General features: G+C 38.6%; 1 protein-coding gene across 1 annotated transcript in view; it reads right to left on the bottom strand.

The window, feature by feature from the left end:
- COL14A1 (collagen type XIV alpha 1 chain) overlaps positions 1–22,004 on the bottom strand; it is a 134,157-nt gene that overhangs the window by 81,844 nt on the left and 30,309 nt on the right. Inside the window, exons 5-11 of the mRNA XM_026055693.1 lie at positions 9,340–9,495; positions 8,487–8,606; positions 6,948–7,112; positions 6,388–6,549; positions 4,807–4,958; positions 3,834–3,963; positions 559–704 (exon numbers count right to left, since the gene is read on the bottom strand). Coding sequence (XP_025911478.1) covers positions 559–704; positions 3,834–3,963; positions 4,807–4,958; positions 6,388–6,549; positions 6,948–7,112; positions 8,487–8,606; positions 9,340–9,495 — 1,031 coding nt within the window. The remainder of the gene's footprint in view (positions 1–558; positions 705–3,833; positions 3,964–4,806; positions 4,959–6,387; positions 6,550–6,947; positions 7,113–8,486; positions 8,607–9,339; positions 9,496–22,004) is intronic.

The raw sequence follows: 22,004 nt of genomic DNA, 5'->3' as shown, positions 1-22,004 counted from the left end.
TTTAGTGTTCTTGCCTGGACAAAGACTTTAAACTTAATTTTATGTATAGAAATTGGAACATAACAACATTTCAAATCCTGGTCCGAAGGTTCCATTGGAACTATGTTAGCTACTTAGCTAAGTTGGACAGAATAAGATAAGACATTTATTGGTTTTCTTATAATTTAATTCACTTTCAAAGGTCCTGATGAGAACAAAGGCTAAACTTCATATTCTTCTAACAGCACATGCAGAAAATAGTTTTATTTCATTTTTTTTCTTTCTTTGGGCGTTTGCTTTACATGATGATACAATATCACCTCATGTATCACATCAAAAGAGTCACTTTAATTCAGCTGAAATGGTGGCATTTTTGTATGACAATGAGATAAAACAGTAATCAGCTGGTACTTGCCCTTTGTTTAGCAAGTCTGTAATAAATACATTACTTAAAAGGGTCATTGAAAAAAACCTAAGTATTTGCTGATAAAGTCTGAGGTTAAAGGCCATGTACTATTTTATTCTTTAAAAGATTTTTTGTCAAATAATTATTAATCAAATAAAAGCTAAATACATCACCTCCTTTTCATCTGCTGCCAATCCCTCTGTCAGGGGAGCGTACAGGATCATGTAACCTGTGGCACCCGCTACTCCAGTCCACTTAGCTCTCATGCTGCTCTGTGACACATCATACAACTGCAGGTCCGATGCCATTGGCAAGGCAACTACAGTGGAGAGGGAGACAGACAGTTCAGTTGTCTCATTTGAACAACCAGCCATTTTTCACATAGCTCATTTTGCCCCAGGAAACACAAAGGAATATGGCTATCTTCAGGCTTGGAAGTGCTGTCTGTGTGTCACAACCTTGAAGAGCTGATTAGTACATAAAAGCCTGCAGAATTCTACTGCCAGGGCAAATTTACTTGTTACAAAGCATTTCAGCTCTTTGTCCTACCTGGCTTTGAACATTTTCATTTCTCTGATTGTTCTCATTTTTTTCCCTCTAAAAGAGAAATGCCCCAAGGCCTTTCCACTGCCGTTACACCAGTGATGGATTCCACCAAAGCATCCAGTCACTGGAGAGATGCAAGGGAATTTTGGCTGCTCCTCTGGAACTTCTACACTGAGATTGTCCCTAAAAATGAATCAAAAGGTCTAAAAGGACAGGGCAGTTGGTATTTGATATTAATCTTCTCCTATTAGGAAGACCGAGAGATTGTAAGAAGCTGGATGTTAAGATTCTACAAGGCTCTGCTTTGCGTGTTTCTAAATAATCTCACCCACAAACACAAATTCAGCTACCAATTCTAATTACAATGCTGATAATTCACAGATCTTCTCTAATCTCCTTGTCCAGACAAAAATAGCAGCCTGTCTAGCTGACATCTCCACGGAGTTGTTCATCTATTAATTATGTACGTTCAACAAGCTTTAACAGAGCTCTCAATTCCCCATATACAAATCATGCCAGCCTCGTTCTTTCTTGTTCGGTGAATCTGTTTACTTAGTCTCTTGTTCAGGCCTGTAAACCTGGGTAAAATTTCAGCACAGGCCTCTCTTCAGGTTTCCACTTCCAGGTTATCCATGCATCTTAAAAATTCTTGCTGCAGAACACCTCTTGTATATTATCTTCTATATTCATCTGGCACAATTAAAATGAAGTGCAAAGCCTTCATCACATCAGGTCCTTTTCCTTGACCTTGGCAAACTTTATCACGTCTTGTTCAGAATGCTGCTGTGTGTTCTCAGCCCATTGATTTGACTAACTCCTCGTTTTTAATCTTTCCATCACCTCTKGTTCCCTATTGCAAGGGAAGCTGCTTATCTTCACTTTCAAACCTTTCACAGACTGCTTCCCTTCTATTTAAATCCCTGCTGATGTGTTGACTTCTACTCCCATGAAGCCTACCTCCATCACACACACACACACAAAAATTGTAGACAAGCAGCTCCTGCTTTCTTGCACACTTCCCCTCACAGTAAGGAGACACTACCAAGAAACATTTTCAAATTTACTTCAGTCTTCTCCCTCAGAGATCTACTCAAACCTCCGATACCTACAGAAAGGAATTGATTATGTTGGAGGTATTCTGAGGACACTTTCTACCACATCATCTCATTCTTGCTCAAACTGCCCCACGATCACAGGAAGGGTATCTATCACCTGTTCTCTTCCTTATTTTGATTCTTAAAATCTCCAAGAAAAGCATCCTCTTTCTAACTCATGGTCTCAACAGGGACTCCTAGATACTGTGGCAATATAAATAACAATTAATGAAGAGGTGACTAGAAATTAAAGAAGTGGTGTCTTCTACTGGAGTTTTCAGCTAAAGAGCTGAGATTCTGAAATATAAATATCCATCAGAGAATGCTTATTTGCATTTTTGGCAGTTACCTGCATATCCTAATAAAGTCATAGGGATAAATTAAACTAGGAGTATACTGAAAAAGAACTGGAGTAAACTAATACTGAGAAAAAATATATTTGCAATAAATTAAAATGTGAAAGAATTTCATATTTATTTCAAGTTAGAAGTGACTACTAAATCAGAAACATTTCTAATTACTTGTACTTCATGCATATTGAGTATGTTTATCTAGATTTAAAATTCCTGTAAGCTATTTTCAGTGTTCTGTATAAGCAAATGTGCTAGTTTTCATATTTGTGGCTAATTTTTATCTGCCAGTGTCTCACAGGAAGGCAAGAGTGTAAACTACAGTTTTACATAGCTGTCCATTAGGAGAGGAGAAAATGCTTTCAATTTGTAGATATTTGATTAGGYGGAATGATTGACACTTGCACGTGTCAGACTATTACTTCTGACACACTATCAAAGATGTCTGTAGTGCCTGATGCCGCATGACCTTGGGGTGTGATCTGATCGGATCACAGAAAGTCAGCAGGGCTGGGCTCAGTCAGAACTTGAATAGGTGACTTCAAAGGAATTCCAGATGCAAGAGGAAATGATGCTGTTGGCTCAGTATGTGATTCCATTCTCTCCAACTCAATAAATTAACCAGTTCCTAACACTGTGTAATGGGGTACAACAGCCATGGAGATGACATTTTGTGGGACAGAGTAAAAATTAATGGCTCAAACCTTTTTGCAAAAACTCATTTCATTTTCTTTTCAGATTGAGATTAGCATTGATTTCCTGGCTGAATCCCAAACTTAAAAACTGTTTTGTCTAACTTAATTCAATTTTCTAGTTTTAACTAAAAAAGTTACTCTTACCTTCCTTATGGCTATCATATTTATTAAAGAAAATAACTGTATTTTGTATGCAAATATATTAAATTCATTTAATCTATAATAGCACATTATGTCAGATACTAACACGGCTTCCATTGTAAAACCCCAAACTGTAAACATGTCCCTTCTAACAATATTCTGAGTCTTCATTTTATGGTAGAAAAATCAACTGAATCACTGAGAAAGAAACTTCTTGAAGTTACCTTGAAACCTTTGGCACAGGTGGGAATCACACGCAGGTATTTCTGTTCCCATCTAATCCTCCACGCATTAGATCATCTATAACCACAAGCCTTATTTATAAAGCTTGGCTCCAGAGCCAAAGTTTAGGAGTGCTCTAACTTAGGGTTCAGTACAACTGACTTCAGCATTGAGCCCAGAGATGAATAAAACCTTTCTCAGAGTTTAAAGGTCCCCAGAGCATTTGGACTTAGGAACTTAGCCCCGAATTATTTCAAGCAGAAATTAAAGACAAATGTATTAAAAGGATCTAAACAAAAGAGGACTCCCTTCTGTATCTCTTCCTCACAAAGACTATGCTTATACAGTGTGATTAAATGGAGAAAGTTAAATCCATTATGAACTTGATTAGGATACTTACGTGTAGTTTCAGTTCCACGGAGGCCCTCGCTGGCAGCATTTGAGTAGATGGCAAATACAGCTATCTGGTACTCAGTTAAAGACATTAGGTTTTTYAGAACTGCTGTTGATACGCTTCCATCTACCACAACCTGTTTAGAAGAAAATTCAACTAAATATGCATAAAGCAAACTAACCGTATTGCTATTTAATCAATTAATCTCAGTTTCAGGCAAATTTTAGACTGGCATCTAAGTATCAACCTACTAAAGTTTAATTCGTAAATCAAACTCACTTTTGCTACCTTTGTGTACAATAAAGTGTCCCAGAAAAGAACAGCAAGTATATACCTAATTAAAGTACTCAGCTGACATGAAGTAGCCACTTAGAACAAAGGAATTGCTTAGAGAAATAAAATGCACGCAACACAATTTAAGAGTGTGAATTGGGCACTTTTGATATAACTACTGTATCTTCATAAATATTCCTGTAGTGTACTATATATGTACACACACAGTACTACATATGGATATGAATACATATGCATGCTAAACACAATGTTTCTGGTATAAAAATAAATCAAGCATGTCCTTAGTTAAATCCTTTTGCTCCTTTGTCTTTTCATCCATTTCTGTAAGTTGTCAGCTGAAGCCAAAAGCTTGTTCTACTGCATTCTTTTTGCTCCTGTCTCCAAAGCGCCTATAAATCCTATGCAAGTAAATATCCCTCTCTAAATTTTCAATGATCATTTGTAGCCATCCCAAATACACCAAATATATTTTTTCTTTTTATGAACTCTTTTGTGACAGAAAAAGCAGCCTGGCCATTGCTAACTTTGATCTCCATCCAATGTGACCATACTTCCTTCTTGTAGCAGGCTTCAGAGACAAATCTCAGGGAATTTCAGAGTTGATTTAAATAAGTCAGCATATTTGCTGTCTGGTTAGTCCTTGCTACCGTATTAAAAACTTCTGAGAAACTTTCCCTCTTATTACCTCTTCTGGCTGTCCTCCTCGAGAGGGATAGTACACAACTCTGTATTTTTCCACTCTGCCTGGTGCATGGGTCCAGCTAACCCGGAATCCTCTAGCTGTTACCTCAGATGTGACCAAATCTGTAGGAGCCCCAAGCGAAGCCTCAATTGTTCCTAGGTTAGAGACAACACAAGTATTTTATTCTCCTCTCCAAAATAAGTATTTGGCTTCTTGTAATTGCTGAAGTTCCGAAGATCTCTCCTCATTAGAAATTCAAATAATTGGCTACTGTACATTTATATAGGTAACTTTCAATGGAAACAAAGAACTAATGACAATGAATACTACAAGCTGAATTCTCATGGGGACGAAGCCTCCCTGGTCTGTGTAGAAACCTTTATACGAAGAAGATATAAAAATGCAAAACTAACCCTTCCTTTCCTTCCTCCCTTCACTCTTTCTTTTTTTCCCCTCAAGTTGCCTTTTTTCCAAACATGAAAAACATCTAAGAACATAAACAGYTGTGAGCCTATATCCTATGCTCCTTTAGAGGTCTGAAATTGATATGCTGCTTGTTAGCAAACTGAAGAGATACAGGGAACAGTCATCTTCTCTTGCAGTCATTCCTTTCCACAACGATGTTTCATCTCTTTATGGTTTTTCCATTCTCTCCCTCTCCCAGTTTACTGCTTCCTCCTCCCACAAGACACAGCTAATATTCTGTATTTCCTCCAGTTTCCAGGTGAATAAAAGAGGGAAAAAGAAGTGAAGCCTTACTAATACACGCTTTTTCGTTGCACATGTAGAATTACGCATGAAAGTCAAATTTCTTTTCTGATAGTTGTTACAAGCTTATGGAAAAAAATTACTTAGTATTTCTGTAATATATCAGAGTCACAAAACAAGCAATGTGAGCGAATTCCACTGGAGCCTTTCAGAAAGAATTTCCTTGAGTAGAACTGTTTCTCTGACTAATTACAATATTTTTTTCATCACTATTTCTTAGGTTCAGAAAAGCAAAAAATATTGTTGTCAGAGAAGATTCTTTCTATATAGCAACAATTTTCTCCATAACTACATCTTCTTATGCTCTGTAACACACAATTTTAAAGAAATATTAAATAAGAAAGAGAAAAAAATCCAACATCAGGAAGGCACAAAGCAATCTTAAAAGTTGAAAATTTTGAGAACTTATGAGACAAAAAAAATCAGCAAGTTGGGAAATGGCAAGCATAGCATAACTGTAAAAATTCCATATGCAGCTGCTAATGTAATTCATCCACAAATCTGGATATTAGAAATTGTTTTTTCTTTACCCACCACTTGAAAATAGATACAGTGGAATGAATGCATTTTTTTTTGTATTTTTTGTATTATCAAATACCATAGTATTTGAGACCAAGAGAGCAAAAGATCAAAGATAGCAAAGTAAAGATAAAACATACAGCAGGAAGGTAACTTCCCTGACAGTGTACTTTTCCTGACAGCAAAAGAAAATACAGAACGAATGAAGTGCCAGAAGCCAGCTTAGAACTGCAGGTATTCAAAATAARATTTGTAGTTATAACATCATACTAAGTAAGATTAGATCTTTCTATTCACCTTTGATTTCCTTTTCCTGTTCCTCTACTCTTGAGCACACGGTTCTGGTAAGACCTTCGACAATGGTATGCATGAAGTTGAAGTCAGCAACATTGTAGACGTGTGTGCTGTCAGGTTCAGAAGCAATCTCTTTGAGTTCATTTATATCTGCATTCTTTACACCTTTAATTGGAAAGAAAAAGAAAGAAAATATCAGCCACAAAAAAACAAAAATTTATTTTGCTCACACAGGGACTCATTAAAATGACTAAAATCCAATTCTTTCTATTGATTTTAATGTGCTTCAGATAGCTCTGYAGTTAACATGTTACTTCATAATGTTAATTTACAATTTTACAAGCACAGCTGGCATTTTTTTCAGTTTTCTCCTGATACAAGTATATAACCTGCTAAATTCCAGTTAAAGTAATAATGAATCAAGGAACATTTTAAAGAAGATTTAAATTAATGACAATACTTATTGGATATACACATAACAGAATATTTAATATAGGAGGTAAAAAACATAAATACACTAGAGTGTAATAGGACACAATAGATGGATATAGCAGAATACACACCAATAGCAAACAGTTCAATGCCAGCATCCCGTAGGTTTTTAGCAGGAGGGATAACATCATCTTGGGATTTCCCATCAGTGATCAATATGCCAATTTTAGACACCCCAGGTCTTGCACCTGCTTCAGGCTTAAAGCTGTTTTCCAAAATGTAAGTTAAGGCAAGACCTAAGAAAAGAAATATTTTAAAAKGCTTTTAAAGGAAGAAGTGTTGGTTAATTTTGCTGATTTCATATCGTTTATCAAAATCCTGGGAAATCTCTTACTGAAGAACAAGTACAAAAGAAGAGTTTCTTTAATGAAAGATAAAATTCCAGCTAGCAACCTGAACTACAGAGAAGGTGATATTCATCTTTAGAAGCCTTTTGATCAAGCAGTATATTTTAAACTGGTAATAGAAACTTATTTAAACCTAAATTGGTCACTGATATTCCTATGAACTCATCTTCTTTTCTTTCTTACCCTACAAAGACAGTTAGAATAGGAAGTCTACTCTCCCTCTACACTGCTTATATGAAATGTGGTCTAGAGAACATAATAAATCCCCATACCMCATACAGTCTTACTTTAAATGTTTCTTTGTTTGCTTGTTTTACCATTTTCAAGCTGAAGAAAAGCTTAAATTAAGCTTAGGGAGAATCTGATGTTAATAACTGATTGCTAATTRTTGGAAGGGACAGAAGAGAAGAATGACTGCTCAGGGCTAACTTAGATATCACACTGAGATCCTATCTGAAAATTCTCCTAAGTCTCCTACAGCAAAGGTTCCTAACTCATTTTCTTCTAACATTCATATGAGATAATCATGATGATTTTCTACTTGCTACCTCAGATTTGTCTCATTCCTAGAATCATAATATAGTCTTTCTGTACTCTATCCTACCTTAGCCACCCCTTCCACAGAAATAAAATGTTAGAGAAAAAAAGGAGAATCTTTATGTTTCTTTCCTCCCCCTCAACTTCCCCCCTTTAAATTGGCAACAATTTACTTGAAGCCATGCCTGGGTCTTCAGGTCTATCATTCTCCTGGAAAGACAGCTAACACTGCTAACTGCGAAAACTCTGTTTTTCCACAATGATAAACAGTCCCCAATTACCTATCACTGAGTGCCATCTGGGGCTTCAATACTATAACTACCAAAAGGTCAACAGAAGTCTAAAGGCCTCAGATGATCATTTGAAAAGTTACCATTGCCAGTTGTCAAGTATTAAAATAGCATTTTTTTTCCTTCTCCAGAATAAAGCTTTGTGTAAGAACAGTATGAATTGATTTTGCATTCTCTTCCTAACAGGTAAAAGGTTTTACTTCAAGCACAGAAAGTTCATGTACATTTTGCTTTATGAGATCTCATCTTGGTTGGAAAGATTCCCAAGTGAAGCCAAAAGGACAACCACCTCAGAGAGACTTCAGAGACACTGCACAAATTGATTAGAAAGGTACAAAACTAAACATCATTTTTACCTTCCATAATAAGCACTTCTTAGTTTGTGCAGCAGGACATATTTTTCAATAAAAGGTTAAAGTTAAAACACACATTGTACCTGTTAACGTATTCCCTCCCTTATATGGTAGATTACGGACTGCATCCAAAACAGCATCTTTTGTGCCATAGGCATTCAAATGCCATTCAATTCGTGGATCACCACTGTACTGTGCAAGACCTAAAGAACCATAAATTAAGGTACTGCATTAGACAATAAACAATTTTTTTTGGATATCTACACTTTATGTACTAGGTTACTAGAAGTGTGCTACCATAACCAGAAAACTRCATTAGTTGACTCCAAAAAACTATTATTATTTCCAAAGCCATTTGTTCATGGCACATCCTCAATTTATTTTCAAAGCCTTCCTTTCTTTAGCACAACAAGTACTAAAGAAAGTAAATGAGAAGGAGCACACCACATTTCAGACTTCAGTAAGACTCCAAGAAATCATTCTGTGAAAAAGAAAAATTTTATTTAATATGCTTTTGAACAGATTAAAATGTAAGTAGCAGAACAGAAATATAACATTTAAGCCTGTTTAAAGCATGAGAAAAGCCATCCATTGCCACTTTTTCCCCTTCAAAATTAAACTTTCAGGGTTTGATCTAATTTTGGTTGAAGTCAGTAAGAGTGTTTTCACTGTTTTCAGCTGCCATCGCATTAGAGTTTAATTAAACTGAATATTGCAATACACTGTGAGGAATATCTTCACTAATGCTACAAACATTCCAGCAGCGTTGCCCCCATCGATAGAAGCAGGAGTTGCAGGTGTACACCACATTTCTGATAGTGTGAAAAACAAGGATTAGTCTTGTACAGATAAGTATCATTAACTATYCTGAAAAATCATGACATTTTTACACTGCTACAGACCTGAAATATTAAGAAAAAACTTTTGATACCTTACCTACTCTTGTTTTCTCAGATCCCACATTGAAAGCAGAAACCAGATTTTCCAAGAACAGCCGAACAAGTCTGAAGTTAAATCTACCAATACTCCAAGAGCCATCTACCAGGATCACAATATCTGCGATAGCTGGAGTTTTACAGGTAAACAGACTTCCTGTAATTCATGAAAATGAAAAGAATTGATTCAACAATAAAATTATAACTAAATAAATTTATACCTTCCTTCCTCCACTAAGCTTAATGGTTAAAGCTTTTTTCCAGGTGCAAAGTGAGAATTAAGCAAAATCACTGAACACATTTGTCCTAAATACAATAATAAAATAATTTAGCCATYATTTACTTCAATTCTTTTATTAAACTGTTCAAACTTAATTTTGGGAGACCCGTGAGAAAAAAATGCTTCTTCTAAAAATATGGACTTTCAAAAATAAGAAGTTAACTGCAATATAATGCCACCAAACCAGCAGTTCTTTTTCATTCTCAGGAATATACAAGACATAGGATTCACGACACTTAGCTTTAGGCGTAGACAATGTAGATATACACATCTAAGAGAGCTATCTAGAATCCTTTTATAGTCAACAGAGAAAAACAGGTATTTCTGCAGGTTAGCTAGACTCCTTTTACAGTCATCTGAGAAAAAAACAGGTATTTCTGCAGTTCTTCTCAGCCTTAAAGCAAATGAGAGGAACAACTCTTTAGAAATACCTACTTAGCTGCCATTGTAGGTATCTAAAGAAGTATCTAGAAGTGAATCCCACTCTAGGAGTCTAGAGTAAAATAGAAGATCGACTGAATATGCTGYATTAAACCTAAGCAACATATACCCAATAAGGGTAAAATACAAAGACCTCAGAATTAGCATTCAGAATGTCTACGCTAACTAACACCAGATGATCATTCAGTTAAGTGCCTCTCCTACAGATGTTTACACAAAAATAAAAGAGCAACAGAAAACAGCTGATCAGAATCAGCAGAGACACACATTAATCATCTCTCAGGTTGAGTTAGCCAATGGGGAAATCGGAGAAAATGGGAGTAAGGTCTAGAGTCAAATTGTGAGGTAAGCCAATAGGAAGATTTTTAGGGAAACAGATTTTTAACAAATTGAGAAACACAAGCAAAAGTGCTACATTCAGTCAGGGGAAAAAGGGAGGGAAGTAAGAGAAAGGCATACCATGGAAGAGCAGAAAGACAGGTTCCTGTAACCTCTGACAGAACTGTCCCAACACTCAGAAATGGCTGCATGATGTTAAAGTACGGTTGCTAAGTAGTGGATTCAGATTGTAGGGAGGGAAAACAAGGGAACAATGCCGTGCAGGTATAACTACACAAGCTTATGTTTGAGGTATAAATGCAGCAAACTCCCTGCAACGTTGATTACAGAATGAGGATGGAAGCGGAAAAGTCAGAGCAAAGCATGTCAGTAGAAAAGGTATCATGCATCAGAAACCATCGAGGGATGAAAAACATGTTACTGAACACAGAAAAAAAGGCAGAGTAGTAAAGCAAGCTGCAGACCAAGAAGCAGTAAACTTTTATCACTGGTTTCTTCAGGATCCACTAGACAAATTAGTTCATAGAGGCTACTCACACATAAGGTGGCACTAACAGGAATCAACACTGAGTACAGAAGTGTTAGATATAAACTGATCTTGAGCACAGCTGTTCAGCAAACAAGAAAGTAATTTAGTGAAAGAGCATCAAAAAGGTGCTAATATTTGCTCACAAGTACCTCTCCTATGTCAGAGAGGGAATAAACTACACAGTTAGCAACTTAAAACATTAATATCATATTATTAATGATAATTTTATCATTAAAGAAAAAATGACAATCTCACAGATAAAAACAATCTGATGTGCAGAAGGACTTTAAAAATTGTTAACAATTAAAAGTTAGATTGTTGTTGTAGTGTAAATCCACTGAACAGAAAACCCAATCCACAAAGTTACAGTTAATGTCTTAAACGTGCACRAAAAATGTCTTTAAAAGAGCAGGGAACATTTCCTACGTGCAGTTAGCAGTGTAGAGTAAGTTCTAAACACAAGACAAAAATTCCACTTACGAAGATGCCAAAACAAATATTTTATTTTAGATTTTACAGTACAAGACAAAGCTATTTGAATTGGCAACACATTTTAATGTATAAACACTGGGGAACATTTAGTAAGCATCAGAAAAATGATCATAAATTGGAAGATAAATCTAAAAGAAGTCCAAATTCTTCTATCACTGAAGTCAACAGGAAAACTTCCACTGATTTCAGTGGGACTGGGATCTGCTTTTCCGTCATTTAATGGGAACTTACTGGTCATGGCAAAATTTGCGCTTTAAATATATTTGCCAAATAACCTTCCTGTTAATTAGCCTGCATTATTTGCAGTATTTGTTCTCCATGAAGTTCAGTTATGCCATTCTTACACTGGCCATGATTAGATTCTTTAATTTCAGGAGAATTATTGGCAAAGTAAAATGCTACTCAACACCAGTAAGAACGATAGACCAGGCCCCCTGATTCACATCCAAGCAGCTGCACTGTAGCACAGATGTACCTTTTCAATATGATCTCAGCAGTATGATCATATAGCCCAAAGAGGATAACAGGATTTGTGGGGCTGAATTTCCCTTCACTGCTTCTAAAAACTTACRCTTACTATGAAACCCAGTTAGTACCTAAGTCTTACTCCTTTCATACCAACAAGTTTGGCCTGTAAGGCTTCTTTAAACCTGTGGTTATCACTTTGTGCAGAAATTCTTTTATTGGGTTAAGTAAATGCATTTAGCGCAGCAAAATCCGAAGAGCAAAGAAAACAATAACCGCATTCCTTTCAATATTTTATTTCCACATCATCAGATCAGTGCAAATAGTATCATGCAATTTTTTTGTTAAAATAGCATGTGTGATTTGATCCAAGACTGTACTGCAATGCCACAGAGTGTGAAAATATAATTCATTCTTCGTTGATAGGAGACACTTGTTGAATCTTTTCTGCATAAAACATTTAGGTTTTGTTACTTCTGCATACCCACTATTTGCTTATGCTTTCTCCTTGTTGTACTTAATAGAATTGTAGAAAGTTCCCTAAAACGGAATAAACAATAGTGAGATATTAAATAGAATACCATGCTGTATAGAAGATGTTAAAATCTGACAGGAATACAAACACCATATCATCCTAGTTTATAAAGATATTCTAGAAGACACAGTGTGTTGTAATTAATTTACTCACCCAATGAGATTAGCCAGTTTCCATTACCAGTTCTAGCAAATGGATTTTTCAATAATCTTTTCATACAATCTTTTCATAYATGCTCATGGATTCCTATATTGTTTGGTGGTAATTCTGAACTTCTAAAATACCTAAACATAACTTTAAAATGCAATTTTCTCAAAAAAACATTTCTTAAAGCTAGGTGATAGCATATAATTCCATAAAAAAAGGCTTCCAAACTCAGTGTTTTAGCCCACTACAAGCACTGTAAACAGATTGTGCATATTTCCCTGTTACTCAATGACTAAATAGTAGGGAGAGAAAAGGTGCCACTTTCATCTGAAGTATACAACACTCACCAATTTCAACAGCAGGACAGTAGCACGGTGACCTGATGTCTAATTTTATATAACATTTCCTAATCTTACACAGATAGCATAATTCYACCTCTACTTCAGATGATGCATTTCACAGCAAACATTAACAAAGCCTGCGATTTCTGGAGATTAGAGAAAATGATAGAACTACAGACTAAAGTCAAAAGAAGAGCTTATATAYTTTATACAAGCAACTATCTTCAGTGCATCAACCTACAATGGATGGAGGGTTTGATGGGGAGAAAAGAAGAAATTTGCAAACTTTCTACAACAAATTTACAATCTTTCTAAAGCTACTTGACAAAGGTAACCCTCACTCTGTCAGAACTAAGTAGGAAGGAGCTTGGTCTGCTCATTTCCCTCGTGTCACAAATGAGGAGAAGGGCTTTATTAGGCTCAGCATTTCACTTCCAGAGAGACACCAGAGTACAACTACAAGGCTACCAGCAATATATTAGGACAACGTATTTGCACAAAACCTGCTTCAGTATTGTCAACAACCATATCATCACCAGAAGACAAGAATTTCAAGTCCTTTGTTTTGGGAGAGTCTTTCAAAAACAAAAAAAGAAAAAATGGTATTGCAGGAATTTTACATCTATTAAAYGAAGTTTCCTGCCTTTGATCCTTCAAGGCTCCAGATGTTACAAATGACCCATTTCCCTGCAATTCCAATGCACTAGTGCTATTGCACTATCAAGACCTATGTCAGACTTTGGCTGGAAGAGAAGCCAGTGATGGCAATGCTGAAAAAAAGGTCCAGCTAGAACTTCCTGGGACAGAAGGAGAATTACTGGAGCCTGCAAAACATAGCCCCTGAGACCTCCTGTCAAAGGAACTGCAGAAGTGCAGAGTTAGGATTGGGAGAAGTTGCAGTAGAGGCTCTGGCAGTAGTGGGAATGCACAGATGAAAGCAGGTTTGCAGGTTTCTGTAAACACTTATTACCTGTCTGAAGCTTGATGTTCAACCTGCTATTATTCCTTCTTTCTCATATGCATACAGTGAGCAATTAAGCGATGTTAAAAAACAGAATTTGGACAAAACCTACAAACATTACTTAGAGACAAATAGAAAAGCTATGATTTTTAGACTACAGTAGTGGCTCTTTGACTCTTGGAGTTAATATTATCGTTCTTTGAAGGTTCATTGAAAGGCAAAGGGAGAAGCAGCAAATACAGGCACTGCCACATGGGAGGACTCTGTGCCTTAGAAGGAACAGTCCAATTTGCATGCAGTTATGATACATTTTGCAGAAACACATTTGATATTTTACCTCCCTTTGGTWTGAAACTCTTTTCTCATTTTCAAGAGCCAAAACACACACTTCTGCTAGGAGAAGTTAAGACTATATTTCTTTCTGAGTCTGCAATATGTCATTTCCTTTCTTATTTGCTGTCACAGTGGAAAAGTCGAATAATATATGGGAAAGGAGAGGAAAAAAGTTCAAGTAGAGGTCTGCAATCATACAGTATGAATGGAAGACTCATCCATGGGGTAGCAAAGCACAAGAAGCTTGATGACAGAAGCAAGCAAAAAATACCTTGTGAATAAAGCATGAATTACAGAGAAGAGTCAGTCCCCCAGTGGTTGACAGCACTATGGCTGAGCAGAAGCCCCACTGATGACAAGGGCAATACAATTCTACATTAGCAAAATGGTATTTCTTTTTAAAAGAGGTTAACAAAATAGAGGGACGTGAGGCAGTGTTCAACTCCAAAATTCAGCAACTCACCAGTCTGCTCTTCTGACATTGATATTATTGCACTGTGCTGGTGATATCATCATTGCACTTAGACCTCAGTTTAACACATCCCATATGTCAGGCTATGGACCAGACAAATGCAAAGAACATAACTGTTTTTCTTTGAACTAGATCCAAGCATAGCCTGAATCTGAAGTACTCAAATGTTGGAACATTATTAGGTTGCAAAAGCAGCCCAATGAGGTTAGCAGCTCGTCCCTGCTCCACAGAAAAAATAAAATAAAATAAAGCAATGAGYCTTTTCCCATGTATCTTGTTCTGTTCCATAGAACTACCTTAGCCCAACTGGCAGGCACACAAATTTGTTATTTTGGAGAGTCTGAATATTAAGATTTACTGAATCYGTTGTGTCTAATCATGTTTGGAGGATTTCATTTTCATGTTAATGTTATTGCTGTAGTTCAATACTTGCTTAATAGTATTTTGCTCCTTTCAAAAAGTATGCAGACATAAATAAATGTTATTATTCAAAGAAGATCTGTTGCACTTAAGGTAAGAAAAGTAATTAAAGTAGTAGACAATAAAACRTTTTAATTGTCTATTTTTACTGATGATAGTTTTCAAGCGTGAAGAAGCAGGAAGCATACAGCTATTTTCTTCACACCTTTCCATACACACTGAATAGTAGTTGTACTTCTGCAGCTAGCAAGCCCTAGCTTACAGAAACATTTAGAAATTTCTTCTTGCATACTAACATTGTAATTTACTTGAGAGACAGAATAAATGTAAAGGTTAACTATGAAGCAAAGTACTGATACTTTCCAGCAGAACATTGCTGATTGATAGCACTGAGCTACTTGATGTCTACAGCAGCTTCCCAAAAAGCTAACCTCTCCTTTTTTTGCTATTTACCTAGATAAAAAAGTTAAAAAATCCCCCCCCCCCCGTATTTAAACTGAGCGTTCAAAACACTTATTTTAATTTGTCTTCCAACAGGCAGCATATCCATGCAGACCAAAGCACACTGTTGAACTCTTTCCTGAAACTGAAGTTCAACACAGCAAGATATTATGTGCATTTAGCCAGAATGATTTATGCTGAAGATGTTCCACAACCCTTCCATAAAGTACATGAAAACTAAGAAACTCTTCTGCAGATTACAGTAATAATTCTCTACTTCTCTTTGCTCTCAGGTCTGAATCTGAGTGCATTTATGTTTTAAATGAAACAGCTGTCTCAAAGTTTAAATGACTTTTCAAGGCAGAGAACTTTAAAGTTTATTAATATGGTCACATTTATTCACCATTTCTGTGAACCACATACTTGATGATTTAAGAGAGTTATCTTTTCCTTTGGCTTAGTGAAGTATGAAATCCTAGAGACCACTTTCTCTGGTTATCTAGGATGCAGTTAATGAGAGGTCTGTAGACAGAATCAGCACTCAGAAACCTTGAACAATGATTAAGTTGTATCTATAAATCCCTCCAAAGCATGATCTGGTTTTATGTGGCAATACATAAGGCATCTGCAGGTGAGCTTATAACTAAAATACAGCTTTAACACACCAGGTAAGGTAAAAGAAAAGAGACCAAGAGAACAAGCTGTGTATCTCTGAAGATCATTAATACAGAACTAACTAAAAACTAGTTGAAGCAAAATGCTACCACACTGTTACACTCCAGCCCAACTCTATAGATCCAAATGGGTATTGCTTTGCGGTCAGTTCTTCCAAAAAAAAAAGATGGTGCACTACAGTTACAGTGGAGAAGACTGTTTTAAATTCAAGTCTCTGTATTATCTTCAAGCATTTCTTGAAAAGATGCTTTCATAATTTAAACAGGGCATATGCATGTATAAAAATATAGAGTGATATTTAGAAGCAGCACTAATTTTGGATGCCATGACTTCTAATGCACCAATTTACAAAAGTCTGGGATGAAATTCTGGCTCACTTGAGAGTAACAATTCACCTTGYATCTAATAAGTCTGAGTGAACACTCTATTTTGAAAAATCACAGTCTCAAAGAATCACAGAATAGTTGAGGTTAGCAGGGACTTCTAGAGATCATCTAGCCCAAACTCTCTGCTTAAAGAACAGTGAGCAAGAGCAGGTTTTCGGGGCTAACTCCACTTGGGTTTGAGTGTCTCAAAGGATGAAGACTCCACAACATCTCCATGTAACCTGTTCCAGTGTTCAACCACCCTTTCAGTAAAACAGTTTTCTCTTAGATTTAAATGGAATTTCCTGTATTTCAGTCCGTGCCTCTAGTCCTGTCACGGGGCACCACTGAAAAGAGTCTGGCTGCATCTTCTTTACTCACCCCATCAGATATTTATACAAAATAAGATCTCCCTGAGCCTTCTCTTCTCCAGGCTGAGCAGTCCCAGCTYTTTCAGCCTCTCCTAATAAGAAAGATGCTCCAGTCCTTAAATCATCTTCATGGCCCTTTGCTGGACTCGCTCCAGTAGATCCATGTCTCTCTTGTATGGGGAGCCAAGTACTGGACTCAGCACTCCAGATGTGTCTCACCAGTGCCAAGTAGAGGGGAAGGATCACCTCCCTCAACCTGCTGGCAACACTCTGCCTAATGCAGCCCAGGATGCCATTGGCCTTCAATGCTGCAAGGGCACATTGCTGGCTCATGGTCAACTTGTTGTCCACCAGGACTCCTCAGGGACATTTCTGCGAAGCTGCCTGCCAGAGAGTCAATCCCCAGGCTGTATTGGTGCATGGGGTTATTCCTTCCCAGATGCAGGACTTTGCATTTCCCTTTCTTGAACTTCATGAGCTTCCCCTCTGACCATTTCTCCAGCCTGTCAAGGTCCCCCTGAAAGACAGCACAACCACCAGGTTTATCAATCACTTCTCCAGGTTTTGTATTGTCCACAGACTTACTCATTCCCATCATCCAGGTCATTAATGAAGACGTTAAACAGTCTTAAACCCAGTATCCATCTCTGTGGTACACCAGTAGTGACTGGCCTCCAGGTAGACTTTGTGTGGCTGATCACAACCCTCTGAGTCTGGCAGTTCAGCCAGTTTTGAATCCACCTCACTGCTCACTCTCCAGTTTGTCTATGAGGATCTAATGTGAGACAATRTCAAAAGTCTTGCTAAAGTCAAGATAAACAATATCCACTGCTCTCCCTTTTTTCACCAAGCCAGCCATCTCATCACAGATGGCTCTCAGGTTGGTTGGGTTTGATTTCCCTTCATAAATCCACACTGACTACTCCCAATCACCTTCTTGTCCTTCATATGTTTGGAAATGTCTTCCAAGATTATTTGCTCCATCACATTCCAGGGATTGAGGTAAGGCTTTCCCAGATTCTCCTCCTTGCCCTTCTTGAAGACAGGAGTGACATTTGCTTTCTTCCATTCCTTTAGGAACCTCTCCTGACCGCAATGACCTTTCAGAGATAATTAAGAGCGGCCTTGCAATGACATCAGCCAGCTCCCTCAGCACTTGTGTGCATCCCACCAGGTCCCATGAACTTTTGTCTGTCAAAGTTGTTTAAATGTTACCTAAGTTGATCCTCCTCCACTGAGGGTTAAGTCCTCCTTGCTCTAAGCTTTCCCACTGGGATTCCTGACAGCCAGTTTTACCAGCAGAGTAATCTCACCAGATTCAACTCTATGTGGGCTTTGGCTTGGGATGCAGTAGTCCTGTTCACAGAATCACAGAATCACAGAATGGCTGAGGTTGGAAGGGACCTCTGGAGATCATCTAGTCCAACCCCTCTGCTCAAGCAGGGTCACCTAGAGCTTTCCTAACTCCATTCCTGCATGCACAGACAGGGTCTCTATATTCCTCCTGAGTGACCTGAGCCTGTTTCCACCTTTTGCATGCTTCCTTTCTATGCTTAAGTTTTGTCAGGAGCTCCTTGTTTATCCTTGCAGGCCTCCTGCCACTTTTGTTTGACTTCTTGAACAACAGGATGGAGCATTCTTAAGACTGGAAGAAGTGATCCTTGAAAATCAGCCAGCTCTTCTGGACTCCTCTTCTCTCCAGGACTGTATCCCAATGGAATCTTCCAGTCAGATCCCTGAAGAAGCCAAAGCCTGTTCTCCTGAAGTCCAGGGTTGTGACCCTGCTACTCGCTTGCTCCATCCTCTTGGGATCCCATGGTCACTGCAGCTAAGGTTGCCCCCAGCCTTCACATTCTCAAACACTTCATACTTGTTTGTAAGTGTCAGGTTCAGCAGAGTGCCTCCCCTTCTTGGCTCTGTATCATCAACTGTGTTAGGAAGTTAGCCTCAACACACTCCAGAAACCTGCATTACTTGTGCCCTGCTTTGCTGCTCTTCTAGCAGACATGGGATGGTTCAAGTCACCCATGAAGACCAGGACTTGCGAGCGTGAGGCTTCTAATTGTGTGAAGAAGGCCTCATCTATTTTTTCCCAATCAAGCGGTCTGTAGCAGACACCCACCACAATGTCACTCACTTTGGTCTGCTTGCTAATCCTGACCCATAAGCTCTCAACTGGCTCATCATCCATTTCAAGACAGAGGTCCATGCATTTTTGTTGCTTCCTCACATTAAGGGCAACTTCCCCTCCTYGCCTTCCCAACATGTCTTTCCTGAAAAGCCTGTATCCAGCCATTGCAGCCTTCCAGTCATGTGAGCTATCCCACCACATCTCCGTGATCCCAATGAGATTGGGACTGCACCCAGACTTCTAATTTCTCCTCTTTGTTTACCCATGCTGCATGTATTAGTACACAGGCATTTCAGAGAGGCATCCAATCATGCTGACTTCACAAAAAAAGTATGAGAGCTTCCCCCATAACGTTGGTCTCTTGGCACTTCCTTATTTGTGTGCATGCACTTGGGGTAGGCCCCCTTCAGCCCTGTTTTGATGATTATAAGGTCTCTCTTGTCCACATCACCSTGCACCCTTTGCTTGTCAACCCAGTCCACCTCTTCCTCACTTGATTGTCTATTGTCATCTCCCTCTCATGTCATTCAAGTTCTCCTTACCAGGTTTGCCAGGCTGTTGGCAGAGATACTTTTGCTCTGCTTGGTCAGGTGAATCCTCTCGCTCCYTATCAGTCCTCAGTCCTCAAAGAGGGTCCCACGGTCACAAAAATCAAATCCCTGTTGTTGACACCAGCTGTACAACCAGTTGTTAACCCACAGGATCCATTCACTCCTTCTCAAGCCCTTTCCTCTCACTGGCAGGATTAAGGAGAAAAACACCTGGGCCCCCATGCCCTTGATCCTCACYTTTAGACCCATGCAGTCATTCTTGATATGTTCCAGGTCTCCCCAGTTGCATCATATAGAAAAGCAGCAGCTGGCAATAGTTCGAGGGCTGGACAAGCCTCAGCAGTCTCTACACAACACCCCTGATCTGAGCCGCTGGCAAGCAGCAAACTTCCCTAGACAGCAGGTCAGGCTGACAGGTGGGGACCTCTGTCCCCCGCAGGAAGGAATCTCCCACTACTACAACTCACAGCTTCTTCCTGGTGCTGTTGCATGGCTTGGGCTCAGCCAGCTCAATGCTTTGTTGAACAGACCTCCCAGCCCCACATCTGTCACCAGGACACTGACCTAGTCTGTAGTTGTAGATCTGCAGGGGGAGCAGGAGCCACCTTCCTGGTGCCAGAAGTCACCAGCCTCCAGCCTTCACCATCATGGGAGTCTCCATTTCCCAAACTGACAAGTGCAGATTCTGCCTGTCCCTCCTTTGGCACAGTTGGGAATTCAGGCTCTTGTATTTGCAGGGTCTTAGAGATCTGGTCAATACCCATTTTGTCATCTCTGATGCTGCACAGTCTACTGACCTCCTCCTGGCAGCTTCTTTACTTGTTAACACAGACAAAGTACACACCTCCTGTAGACAAGGACACCATCTTCAGCTGCCAAAAGGCACCAGGTACTCCCTGCAGCCTCAGACTGGGAGGACTGCATCTTCCCTCTGGAGCTCTGTCTGACTTGAGGCTTCTGCTGTTCCSGGCTCCTCCAGTAGCTGCTGGGGAACGTGCCCTGTAGTACATCACCACCACTGCTGAACCCATGTACGCTGTCTTCAGCAGAGTTCCTGGCACCCTTGAGTGCACCCCTCTGTGTGAACTGCTGTGCAAATTGCTGTGTCTGTTGGCTGCTTCTGTTAGCTGTGCTCTGTTAGAATTTCAAAGTATTCTCTAACACCTCAAGAAAAATAACTTAGGGTCTGTAAAACTGACCTAGCATCCTTTGCACAAGTTACCATTTTCAGTTCATGGAATGAGCTAATGGAAAACTGTAAGATTAATCCTGCCATCCTTACCTACATCAAGCAGCACCTATTAGCAGCTACCTTTTTTCTTTGTACTAAATCTTAACAAAGGGGTATTTCATAATGCTTGTCAGGGCCTTATTGTATCAGGCACTAGGAATGCAAAGAAGAGAKGTTCATTTACTGAACTGATGATTCTCCACCCACTTTCCACAAAATGCCTCTGGAAATAATACTTGAGCTATGCAAAACAAAAAGAGGTCTTCTGGTCTAGCTCCTCTGAGCCAGTAGGTTTGAGAACAAAACCTGGATTGCCCAGCAGTCATACCTTCTGAAAGCCAGTAATGATGACTCTTGCTCCTTTCCTAGGGGAGGCCTAAGGATTTCTAGTCTCTACTCTTTTTATTGCAAACTAATCTGTCATCCGATTTTCTGCTTGTTTCTTTGCCAGCATTCGTGTCTTCGGCTGCCTGGGCACAGGCAAGACAGGATCCATCAAAGTMATGAATAGTTTAAAGAAAAGAAGAAATGCATAAAAAAAGGAATATCCAGGAAGACTGGAAGAGAGATGTATTGCAATCTTTTTTTAGTGGGCTAGAAGTATTTCTAAGGAAACAATTCAAGTATCAAAAAAGCATACGGAAAAAAAAAAAAAAGCAAGGGARCCTTATAAAGGATTTACCAAGAAGGCATGATTTAGCCTTAAATTCTCTCTGGACCTGTGTGGAAGAAGGGACATTTAGAATAAGCAACAGTCCCAGACCATAATTCAAAAAAATGAAGTACAAATACTTTACCATAAACAGCATCTGCTCCCAAATTTTCAACTTCTGTATTCGCCTTACTAAAAAATTATTCCCAGCAGTATGATAGGTTACCACTCAATGCAGAGAGTCTCAGGCAACACAATTACCATAATTAGTTTCTACATATTTAATTCCTGATCTCTTAAAATAGGTGCTATTAGGCAAAAGCAAACAAAAAAAAGAAAAAAAAATCTTCCAGTGAGGATCTGTTTATGTGGTTGTTCAGTTATGTCTCACTCGGTATTTAAAAGAAGAATCCCAAGAGTCTGTGTTGCTGCACTGTGTTTAAGTCCTGATCAGTGGGCTAAGTAGCAATAAGCACACCACTTAAYAGACATCC

This window comes from Apteryx rowi, unplaced genomic scaffold, assembly GCF_003343035.1.
Source record: "Apteryx rowi isolate R43461 unplaced genomic scaffold, aptRow1 scaffold_125, whole genome shotgun sequence".
Taxonomy (NCBI): Eukaryota; Metazoa; Chordata; class Aves; order Apterygiformes; family Apterygidae; genus Apteryx; species Apteryx rowi.
Note: the sequence above shows the minus strand (reverse complement) of the source record. Positions and strands in the feature narration are given on the sequence as shown.